The following is a 12,767-nucleotide window of genomic DNA, read 5'->3' on the forward strand; positions in this document are numbered from 1 at the left end:
TTTAAAACAGAACGTAGAAATGCAAAATAATCCGTTCATGGGCTGGAATAAGTTCTAATTCGACAATTAAAATAGCTAGAACTAGCTAAAGGGAGAGATTTTTTTAAAATAGTACATCACAAATAAACCGACTAAAGTACTAAGTAATTTATCAGTTGATATTTAAACCAGGCTGTCAATAAAGACGGACAACACATCTCCACTTACTCCCACTGTCCAAAATATAATGGATAAGAATACTGCCATCTTGTGCTAATAACGATGAGAGTCAGTATCTAGTGATTGTGGAGTGGAGACGTGGAATCAAGGTCCCGTCAATATTTTAGCTCAACTCAGGGTGAGTTTGAAACCTCCATTTAATTAAGGAAGGATCTGCAAATACTTCAGGATCTGCAAATACTTCAAATGATATGTAAAGGAGCCTCAGTCCTTCCTGACTTTAAAATAGTAAACACTAGATCCTCCTTTATGAAAGGAAAGGGGAAATGTGGTCCAACAAATTATTTGGGCAGCAACATTAAAAGAGATGCATCATTGTCGTTGCACATGGACAAACCCGTCAATACACACAAAAACAAAAAAGAAAGGAACAAAAATATATGATGGAAAAAACAAACCAGCTGTTTTATCGTCGTGACACGATTCAGAACTGTTGTGAATCCTCACATGATCGTCTGAGCCCAGATTTCTTCTCTGTCAAATCTGTCCAGTGAATCACAAGCATATTGAACTTATAGTTCACAATATCATCATTAAACGTACATATAAATATCATCATCAGAACTTAAAACAAAAATAAAACTAAATCTCATCATCAGAACTGAATACAATACAAATACGATATTGGAATGCAAAGAGAAATTCTCCACAATGTAAGGTTTTCTTCATGTTCCTCATGTGTTTATATTATTGTTTGGTTTATTTTCTATTTGCACAGGAATCTCTTGTGTTACTTGCTGTGAGTAACTCCTGGTTAAATGTTCTCTCTGCCGTGGTGGAAGTCTGAATATCAAAGAGGCTGAATCACCAAGGTGTCTCTGTTTATTGTACTGGGATCTTTCTGCAGGAAGGATCAACACAGAGTCACGCGGATCTCAGAATATTGACAGAGAACCGTTAGTTCAAGCCTCCTTACTAGGAGAACTAAGGCAACAGTCTCAAGCAGCTCAGACCGGTTCTCCGTACGCCCATTTGAGACAGGAACTGAAAAACAGGAAATCCCATTGTTTATTTTTCCCTTGTAGGTACAACAGACATTTAGAAAGTCATGTGAAGTGCACAAAGGGTTAGACAAGTTCATGAAGCTCACAAAGGTTTAGACGAGAATATAACGTGTCCTTTGCCACTACACTGCATGAACTGAAATCTTTTCTCCTGACAGAAAACTTTTCTTTAACTCTGGGTTCACATTCCACAACACAGAGTTCATCCCTGTTTCCTAACTCCTCACTGCTTCTCTTTGACCTCTTTCCTTCGTGACGCAGTTGTTCGTGACCACATTATTTTGTCTTTCACGGTCTACGGGCCCTTTAAACCTGAAGCCCCTCCCCTTTCCCTGGGCCACGTCATCACGTGTTGCAAACAAACATGGCGTCGCCCTGCACCGGCTCGTCCTGTCTGACTCTCTTTGCGCTGGTCGCGGGTCTTTTCGCGGTGTTCTGCGTGACAAGGCCGGTGTCCCCTCGGCTCGTGGGTCTCCCGGTGGTGTCCGGGCTGTTACTGCTGTGGCTGCGGAGCTTGCGGCAGCGGGACGCCGGCACCGAGCGGCGGGTGTGCGCGCTGGTGCTGGGGGACATCGGTCGCAGCCCCCGGATGCAGTACCACTGCTTGTCCCTGAGCAAACACGGATATGAGGTGACGTTTGTCGGGTTTTTAGGTGAGAGTCCAGGACACGGACACATGGACACACACACAGACAGACAGACAGACACACACACAGACAGACAGACAGACAGACAGACAGACAGACAGACAGACAGACAGACAGACAGACAGACAGACAGACAGACACACACACACACACACACACACACACACACACACACACACACACACACACACACACACACACACACACACACACACACACACACACACACACACACACACACACACACACACACACACACACACACACACGTATCTCTATCTAGTTGTAGGGGGAACACTCATTGGCATAACCATCCGAAGTAAATGCCCTGACCGAAGCCTAACCCCAAAACCAAGTCTTAAACAGCCCTTTTAATTTGCCAGGACCAGCCAACTTGTCCTCACAATGATGGTATTGAATCAAAAGATAAAATAAGGTTTTCCTTTATGAGTCCTACAAAATTTGCAATATTACAGCACCAAGAGTCAAAACTAGGCATCAGTAGGTAATAATTAGTAACATACTTAAGTATAAGGATGATAATAATACTGGAAGGAAATATATATAAATGGAGTAAAAACTAATAAATACAGTGTAAAAACAAGAATATGTACAGTGAATGGATTGCACATTAACCATTGTATTTCACAGACCGAATGGATATTGGACAGTTAGGAGAGTTTAACCAGTGTTAAAGTTACAGTCCATAATGGGTGCATGTAGTTCTACTGGGAGCAGAGCTGGTTGTACAGTCTCACTGCTGCAGGAAGGAACGACCTACGATAGCTCTCCTCCAGTCACACAGGGTGAATCAGTCTGTCTCTGAAGGAGCTGTCAAGTGCTGTGATGGTGTCCTGCAGGGGGTGGGACTGGCTGCCCATCAGAGAAGACAGCTTGACCCTCATAACTATTGAAATACATACACACACACACACACACACACACACACACACACACACACACACACACACACACACATTGTTAGTGTCAGTCAGTTATCTGTAACTCTCTGTTAGTTAAAGCACACTGATCCAGAGGCTGTTACAGTTGAAGTCATTACTCAGCTTAACCAAATGAAAACATAAACTCACAGCTGTTTGACTTGCATAAGTATGAATATCTGAAGCACCGGTCTCAAGCTTGAGCATTTTTCCACCTGTAGAAGGAGCCACCTCTGTGCTGCTGTTTGCTAACATGGGTCAAAGAGGCCAGAGGCATGTAGAGGACAAAAAGTACAGAATGCTCAAATGTAGTACAAAGCTGAACCATATTCAATGTCCACATGGTCTAGTCTAGATGTTTACTGTTGGCTTATGTGCCAACGTCAGTTCATGAACAGAAACACCTGCACACAAGATGTCAACTGTTTGATTCTCAGCTAAACACTAAGTGGGGTAGAGCTTTAGAAACACTTTGCCCGAGGGAATACAGCAGCAAAGCTTTACCTGTACTTTAATTTTACTGCATCCCCTGCTTAAGATTAAAGATTAAAAACTTGCCTTATCAGTTAACCTGTAAAAATGACAGATGCTTTCTCTGACATTTATTTCAGACTCCAAACCTCACCCGGACGTCCTGAGAGAGGATAAAATCAGGATAGTCCCCATAGCAGAGGTGAAAGGTCTTCGAGGTAACTGTTTCCACATCAAGGGGGATTTCTTTGTTTTTTTTAACAGCTGTTTTCAGTCGATTTATTCTTCTGTGTTGTTGCCTTATGTTTTCAGTAGGACCAAAGCTCATCACGTATGTGACGAAGGTGATTGTTCAGTGTCTGCAGCTTTTCTCTGTGCTGCTGAGGATGGAACTGCATTCTCACATTCTCCTGCAGGTTTGTTTCATTCTGAAAGTTGATGAACGACATGTTTCTGCAGATGAATGAACCTGGAAAGCAGCTCAGACTGTGATGGAAATGATTTCTTCTGTGCAGTTTCCTTCAGATATGCACTATAAATCATTTGAAACCGTAATTCTCCTGATAATTTAATCAATAAATCACTAAATCTGATTACTTTTCCCCCTTATTTTTGTTTGTTTTTAGACACACTAGCACTTAGATAGATACTTTTGCTTTATTTAGACATTCAATAACAACTATGATAAACATAACTAAATGTTAGTTTCAGCCCTATTTCTCTTCATCACTTCAACTATAAAGCAACAATATAGCTGTTTTCAGACATGTCCTGTGGAGGAACTCCAGAGAAATATTTGCAGACTTTCTCCCCACTTCTCTTTTCACACGTGCACAACACAGTGAAGGGTTCCTCTGCCTAGGTGCGTTAACAACAGCAACAAAATGTTCTGCAGGATTCAGGCAAGAGGTGGTGAAGTTGGCAGAGTCAGGATGTAATGCATTCATTCTGCTGCGGAGATCGTGTGATTTTGTTTACAGCACATCAACGCTGGCATCGACTCTTATCAGCACAAACTCTCTTGACAACTTCGTCAGTGTCTTATACGTGTAAAGGACTGGCTGTAGAAACCGGAGAACGTCCAGAGCCACTTTCTCAGACAATTGCGTTCTCCAGGGTTCCTACGGTCAAAACCTGGAAAAGTCATGGAATTGTAAAATGTGTATTTCCAGGCCTGGAAAAGTCCTGGAAAAAAATAAAATCCCAAAAGTGTTGGAAAAGTCATGGAAATTTGTTATATTCATATTTTCATGTCGTGCATTTACGCTGAGTTTTAAATAATTCATATGCTTTTAAAGAAATACGCTCAAAATATAAGCAGGAATACGCTCTCAAACTAACTGAGTTAGTATGAGAGCGTATGTGTAAGGTATACTGTATGCCTTAGAATTCTCATTGCTAGTTTAAATACTACATTTTGTCACGTTCTCATGCATACACCGAGATTTCACAAAATGTTTGGACATGGAAATTTGGTTCAAAGTTGTTGAAAAGTCATGGAAATCCATTGGTCAAAATAGATATATAGATAGATAGATTGTCTAGAGATTCTTTAGAGTTAGGTTCATGTCTGAAAGCAGCTTCAGTTAGTTCCACACTCAGAGGAGATTGTACCCTCTCACCAAAGTTATAAGAACAGACATTAGGGTGAGGAGCGGGAAAGATAGGGGGTCTGCTCTCCCTATTCCAAGTCAGTTAACCATCAAACCCATTTGTATCAAGCTGCTGTGTTATGCTGCTGTGTTGCATATTGTTGCTTGAATTTGTTTTGCACAACTGTATAGTCTGCCTTTATGAATTTAATGTAATCCGCTGAGCGGGATTCCTTGCAGAAGTTTCTCTGTTATTGTTAATGACTCTGTGTGTATCCCAGAATCCCCCTGGTCTGCCCACTATCGCAGTGGCCTGGTTAGTGTGTGTCCTGCGCGGCAGCAGATTGATCATCGACTGGCACAACTACGGCTACACCATCATGGCCCTGAGTCACGGACAGAGACACCCGGTGGTCAGATTGGCGAAGTGGTCAGTACTGCAACAGAACAGTGTGGCTGACGGCAGTGGTTTACTGAACTTGGTAGAAATAATGCTAGTGAAAGTTGTCTGTAGCGGCTCGTGTTTTATATCTTGACCATGTAGAGCACAGGTCATGGCCATGTTAAGGGCCATGTTAAGGGTTACTTACACTTCCAATAATAGACATGTACAGTACCACTTTTTCCCCATAGTATTTGAATTATTTTAATAGAACACACTAGAACAGTGAGAGTCACAACTTTTCATTCCATGATACAAAACAAAAGGGAAACAAGAATAATGACATCGTTAAATTCTAATTGCTTAATCACAAAGTCCAGGCCAGAGGAGGTAACTGTGTCCATGACTGGTTTTCATATCTTCCTTAATCACTGGATGTTGTCATGAAGGATGAAAGTCAGTTTCTCTAGGTGGAGAATTCTTAATACATCCCTGTACCAGCCGTCATGTGCAGCTATGTCCTGACACAGTTCAGATGTTTAGATTTTGTCCTATTCTTTTCCTCCAGGTACGAGCACTTCTTCGGCCCTCTGGCCACTCACAACCTGTGTGTAACCAACGCCATGAAGGACGACCTGCAGAAAAACTGGGGCATCAAGTATGATTTATTTTGTACTTAATGTACATGTGACCGTGTAGCGACAGTTTAACTGTTCGAGCTGTTCAGTAATGAATCGGACAATGTCAGATATGTTCTGGTACTAAAAATCTGTTAACAGTATATAAATGACTGTTAAGATACTTTGCTCTGGACTGTTGAACTGACCTTGGTTGAATTCAGATTATGGGTTCTGCAGTAATAACACAAGTGGCTCGATTAAACTCTTACACATGCTGTCTACATGAAGATGCACAAACAGTGTCAACCTTTTTGACCTTTGCAGAGCGACAACTCTTTACGACAGACCAGCCTCCATCTTCAGAGAGACTCCACTGAAGCTGCAGCACGAGCTCTTCGTGAGACTGGCCAACACTTATCCCCAGTTTCAGCACAGAAGGTGAGCGGTTCAACAACACAAATGGACATGTCACGGTTACTGTGAGACACTCAACATGTCTATTTTATTTGATTATCAATGCAAAGATTGCAGCCATGTTATTGTTGACATCATTAAGTACAAACAAGGTACGAACAAGCTGCTACAGAGTAGCTATTGTATGTGATGTTGTTTTTCTTTCCTTAAAAGTAAAGGAAAGTCTGAGTGTGGCTCAGCGGCAGTAAAATATGTTGACTGACCTGGTGTTTTTTTTTCAGTTCTGAGGATGTGGAGGTGGAGGCGGAGAGCTCGATCTTCTCAGTCCGTGATCTCACTGATGACTCTATGACCTTGAGGAAGGAGCGGCCGGCTCTGCTGGTCAGCAGCACCAGCTGGACAGGTCAGAGGTCATAAACCAGTACGGCTCCTCAGGTCATCCGGTTCTCACGGCTCCATCAGTTTATGCTGAGGATCTGAGAGCAGCTGAGAGTGATGAAATCTTTTGACATAAACTTACAACCTGCCTCTTCAGCCTGACTCAGGATGAGAGTTTAGATTATAGACATTAAGTCTTCCCAAGGTTCTCTCATAAAGTTCTCAATTTAATTCCTTTATTCATCAATATCATTCGTTTTTATAACCCTTTTAATTAATAATTTTTTAACCTTGACTGTAAACAGAGATGATGTGATCGAAAAGGGAAGCCTACGTGTCTTGATCGCCCCTGGTGGCTGGCTGCAGTATAGGTCATAAACCCCACTTCCTGCATGTTAGCAGATATAATATCAAACTTATGCGTTAAAATAGTTTGTCTCAAAGATGGTTTCTGTCACTTAAAGCAGTTCTTATCACACTGATGTTTGTACAAGCATTCATGTTTCTGATAAGTTTGGTTACTTGGTGAAATACAAACATGCAGAGAAGTCTTGATTGACAACTGAGACTGACTCCAATGATATCATATATAAATCCATTCATATCTAAGATGTTTTGGCTTCATTTCAATTTAACTTTGATTCATGGATTGAATGAGTTTAATGGTCTTTATTTAGTCAAAAATCTAAGACATTGTTTCTTTCCACAGAGGATGAAGACTTCTCTGTCCTGCTGAAGGCTCTTGAAGGTATGAACAGATGCTCTTACACATGGAGCCTGTAACGCATCACAGCCTGTTTCATCACAAAACACTTGTCTGTTCTCTACAGAGTATGAAGGGTTCATTAAAGATGGAGCTTCGTTACCATCTTTAGTCTGTGCGATCACAGGTGAGCTGCCCTGCCGCCTCACAGTGCATCACTGATGTCAGAGTGGTTTTGTTTCATTTATTTATTAATGTGTGTGTGATTGTGCAGGTAAAGGTCCTCAGAAAGAACACTACAGGAAGCTGATAGACTCTCTCAATCTAGAGCATGTGAAGATCTGCACTCCCTGGCTGGAGGCAGAAGATTATCCTGTTTTATTAGGTAAGATTGAAACAAGCAGTTTGTGTTCCGCACCTCTCACACCCCTTAGTGTTTATCTGAAAACGATTTAAGACCAATTGTTAAATATATCAAAATATTACACTCTAGGCCTTCATTACGTTTCGGTGCTACTATGTTAACTCATCTAATTCCACTTCTGTTGTGATTTAAATTCGATTTTTTAACTACGAGAAAAATATTTTAGTTTTAAGAGAAATGTTTTGGGGTCTACATGTTGTAATGTCTCTGTGTAGTAGCTCTTTCTTAGTTATACAGATATTAACAAGCTGTAATAATACTCCAAACAAGACCAATGTGGAACCTAACACTCAAGTCACAATAGATCTGGGTACACTTTCCTTTTTCTGTAGACTGATACCCACTGACTCCGCCTGTTATTTGTGAGATAACGTGGTGTTTCCAGGAATATTCTCTCCTCAGCTTCTTCACCGTATCTTCAGTTATGGGCAATTCTAAATAACTCTGGGACTCTGATATTCATTCATATCTGTTGTACTTGACATAGGTCATACATTTCATTCATTGGGGTTGAATGTGACCTGTTTAAACCTGCAAAAACTCTGAGGACACATTTTTTGTATTCTCTGTTTCTATTGATATTTTCATAAGTAATAATCACCTCCTTCAGTCCATCCATTCTCTCAGTTTTCATTAACCAATTCTGTTTGTGTTCTCCATAGTTGTTTTCGCTATTTTTGGTGGGATAACATCCATTTATACCACTTTTCTTCCAGCTGTGTTTCTTGTAGTCCTGGGCGATATGTTACTTTTTGTATGAGGACACATTTTAATATCAGGTGATAACAGATTAACTTAGAGCCGAAAGCTTGAGCTTGGATCGCTTTAGGAGTTCTGCGTTATATGTATTAAACAATATTACAGCATTAAATGTTTCCCAGTGAACGTCTTAAACCCCAAATCTAACAAGTAGTTACTCTTGGACAAAAACTGAAAGAACCACACATACAGTATTTTTCTCTGAATCAGCTTCTTCCAACCCTTTGTTACAACAAACTCATAGTGAAATACACTTCAGGCAAAATTAAACAGAAGGTTCAGAATTCAAGATAAAATGAACCTTTACTGATGACAAGGTATTGGGTAAAGTTACTGTATTTGTTATTAACATATATACACAGTTGCCTCAATGAAATAAATCAGTTTAAATCAGTTTTATGACATGAAAAATGAGAGTCTCACTACTTTAGATTGTTAATTCACACTCAGGCGTCTGTTCACCAGGTTCAGCAGACCTGGGTGTTTGTCTCCACATGTCGTCCAGCGGTCTGGATCTGCCCATGAAGGTGGTGGACATGTTCGGCTGCTGTCTGCCCGTCTGCGCCATCAAATTCGACTGGTGAGCACTGTACAGGGAGAACTGGGATTTTAATGGATAAACGTGCGAGTACAAAGACGTAAAGTGAGAGTTGAAGTGAATGGCTGCAGACGTGAACTCACCTGACGCTGATGCAGCCACATTCATTTTCTGCCACTATTTGTTTTAATTCACTATTGATGTTGTATTGTGTTGTTTTATGGCTCATTGTCTGGTCGCAAAACATTTACATTTTGAACTCAACTCAGGAGTTGAGTTCAAAATGACGGCCAAGTTTGGAGATGGATGTGCATCACTTTTCATTCCTGGCTGTCTTTTGTTTTAAAGGAGACATATTCTGCTCATATAAATAATGTAAATGTGTCTATAACACTTTTAGCTGTTGTTTATTTAAGGCCCCCCTATTGTTAAAGACTAGTCTGCTCTGATTGGCCTGCTGGCCCACTCTGTTGTGATTGGTCAACCACTTCCAGCATTTGTAGGGAATGTCGACCTTAAGGTCAATTTGAGAATTGTTTTTTTGTGTTTAGCTAAAATAATCAAAGTTCCTATTTCTGAGATTCAGAAAAATACCAAAAACCTACACGATTTTCACATCAAATTCTGAGACTGGTGTTCCTTTGGCGACACAGATCTTTGGGAAACATGCGTGTGTGTGTGTGTGCATCTCAGTGCTAACTCAGCTGTTCTCCTCAGTTTACATGAGCTGGTCAAAGACAAGGAGAATGGACTCATCTTCACTGACTCCCAGGAGCTCGCTGAACAGCTCAAGGTGAGAAATACATGTTTCAATTTCAATGTTTTTTGAATCACTGAAATAAAAAGATTCAGCTCCCATCTCACTCCCTAGGGAACTTCATGATGATAAAGGAACAAGTTTAACCTTCTTTTAAATGAGCCATGTTGCTCCGTCTTGTTTTTATTTGCAGTCTCTCCTGTCAGAGTTTCCCAGTTCAGCAGGCGGACTGGATTCGTTCAGGAGGAACCTCCGCACCAGCAGAGGTCAGTGCTGGGACGACAACTGGGACCAGAACGTCCTGCCTCTAATCACTGCAGAGAGATAAACATCAGGTTTGCTTTTTTTTGAAGGACATTATATATTACAGATAAAAAAATTGTACGTTGACTTCAGTGACATACACAACATCAAAATGGGGATGAAGAGCGGCAAGGAAGTGAGAGAAAAATGTCCTGAGTCTGAAGAAGGAGGATCCACTCAGACCATGTGATGATGATAGTAAATTCTCACCTGTAAAATAAAACAGGCGTTTTCACACCTAAAAATCTGAACCAAGCTTTGTAACATTGTTTACATTTGATCTGGTTAGTTATGGTGGCACATTGAAATTTGGTGAGCAGACTAAATAATCAGTCATCACTTGTGCGCTGCGTCCACCTATACTGGACAGTGATTGGTTTGTAGGTGAGTGTGTGTCTGACATAGACGTGTTGTCAGTTGAGCATGTGGTAATCTTCCTGTTTCAATGGAGAAAATGAATGAACTGGTTAATTTGGTTACGACTGTAATCATCATGGTTTTACTACCAGAATCATGAACCTCAGGCGTAGTACTCCACACTAGTGCCAATTCACCAAATGAACATCCTCATCGTTCAAAGTTAATATCGGAGGTGAAGACGACAAGCGTTCCTGTGAGATGCTTCCTCTTCTTTTTCTTCTTTTGTTGTTTAATGTTGCAACGTCCTGCAATTGGTCATACAGTCTGAACAGTGCACAAAAAATGTTTTCCACTGAAAACCAACTAATCTTGTTTCAGTTTGATCAGGACCAAAACCACCTCTCTGGGTCAGACAAAATTTGATCGATAGTCTGAACCAAGGAATCTTTTGCACCTTCTATTTTGCTTCAGACTAAACTGAAAATTCTGAAAGTCAAGACCAAATCAATGTAGTGTGAAAATTGTTTTTTTTTCCTACTTCAGAGAACTTGAATGTATAAAAGAAACTTTGATGATGAACTTTTGTAAATAAAATCTGTATGGTGCTACTCTTGTGTCATCTGTATCTAAGAATCTGCTGTAAGGAAACACGTGGCTGACATGTCCTGTGATTCCCGTGATTTCAGTCAATACAAAAAACAACAAGTCCAGAAAACGGTTAACAGCAACCAATATATGTAAGTTAATAAAGTCAGTTTGTGATAACATCTTATTGCTTAAAAGCACATGAGTACAGCGAAGTCTATAGATTTTCTTCGCGTCTCTGGACCATCCGAGAAGCACCTGAATGCAGCATTATTTAGGACCCTGAAGACTTTTGTCTAGGTTTATAATGGTTTTTTTTTTTTTTTTTTTTAAATAGTAATTTCCAGTGGTGTCCATATGATTTAAGAATGTTATCTATTTTCTTTTTTGTGAAAAGAACTACCTTTGTCTTAGAAACTGAAAATTTAAAACCCCCTGGAGTGCCCAAGTCTCTAACTCCTCTAAGCTTGTTGTAACTTTTACTATAACCTGTGTTTCATCCCCTTTCCAACCCATCATCTGTAAAAAGAGACCCCAGTGGATTTAAGTTACTAAACCCAATAGTGTTCAATATTCATCCCAACTAAACAATCATAAAACTTGATTGACACTGTTGCATGTTGGTGAATAACAATGTCAGCCAGACTTTATGTATAACCAGCTCTGTATTCACTCTATCAGCAGAGTGGTGCAGGTCTGAGCAGCAAAACTCCTGTGAACTAACTGTAATACTGGAGTTTTACCACAGGGTGGAGGAGTAGACTCACAACCAACACATTGTTACATCTCCCTTCCTGTAGTCAGATACCAAATATAGAAAAGAACATGGATCTCTATAAACCTAACTTGTTAACCCTCTGCTGAAAGAACTTTCTGACTTAAGCATCGGCTGTTCTACTTAACTCAGGACTGGTATTAATACATGAAGACGATTACATTAGCTGTACTACACGCATGCCTATTGCTAAAGGTTTTTTTGGCACAATTACTGTTGCAAACACAAATCCTGACGTGTCGGCTGTCATCCTACATCATACTGCATGTGGAAAGCCTCTCCCCCCACGGGGCTATGTTGAATTCATCGCATCATTGCTGGCCTCAAGGTCCTGGGAATGATGACCCTTTGACCCCTGAAGAGCATCCCGCTCACTCATTTCATCTCTGATGGCCCATTACTCTTTGATGGCTATGGGGGTGTCCACCTTATATTACAGCCTCCTTACAGGTGACATTCAGGTCATCCATCAGCTGATTTACTGCGGTGTCACACTGCTCGTGCTGAAGGCTATGGATCATTTCATGTCTGTATGGTGTGTCCAGTGTTCTCTGAGGCTGGGCAGTGGCTCTGATGAATGTGTGACTATTGCAGATTTTCTGCGTTGGTGGTTGGATGTGTCCACGAACTCTCTGACCTCGTCTTGGTCGTCTTTGAGGCCCTCTGCAGAAAGGACATGGCCTTGAAGACAAACCTCTCTTACTCTCAACTGCAGCTCCTTCAGGCTCAGCCCCACTTCTCTGCACCTGTCCATCAAAGCAGTGAGGTTTGCATCATGGTCACAGATGGCCACGTCCTCCATGTCTCCACAGCCCACGATCAGGATGACATCAGCTAGGGGCTCAATCCCTTTCAGCCAGAAGCTCATGCTGCTCTCTGCTACAACCTGTGGTGC

The 12,767-nt window shown here is 41.0% G+C and overlaps 1 protein-coding gene across 1 annotated transcript; it reads left to right on the plus strand.

The window, feature by feature from the left end:
• Nucleotides 1–261: 261 nt before the first annotated feature.
• alg1 (ALG1 chitobiosyldiphosphodolichol beta-mannosyltransferase) lies at nucleotides 262–11,112 on the plus strand. The gene is given in 15 exon segments (XM_061089786.1): nucleotides 262–267; nucleotides 1,485–1,571; nucleotides 1,573–1,876; nucleotides 3,423–3,500; nucleotides 3,595–3,698; nucleotides 5,156–5,304; nucleotides 5,825–5,914; nucleotides 6,201–6,314; nucleotides 6,572–6,693; nucleotides 7,378–7,416; nucleotides 7,499–7,558; nucleotides 7,646–7,756; nucleotides 9,020–9,134; nucleotides 9,810–9,885; nucleotides 10,043–11,112. Coding segments are annotated over 15 exon segments (1,590 nt in total). The 3' UTR covers nucleotides 10,178–11,112.
• Nucleotides 11,113–12,767: the final 1,655 nt, after the last annotated feature.

The sequence above is a fragment of the Limanda limanda genome, chromosome 17, assembly GCF_963576545.1.
Source record: "Limanda limanda chromosome 17, fLimLim1.1, whole genome shotgun sequence".
Classification (NCBI taxonomy): Eukaryota; Metazoa; Chordata; class Actinopteri; order Pleuronectiformes; family Pleuronectidae; genus Limanda; species Limanda limanda.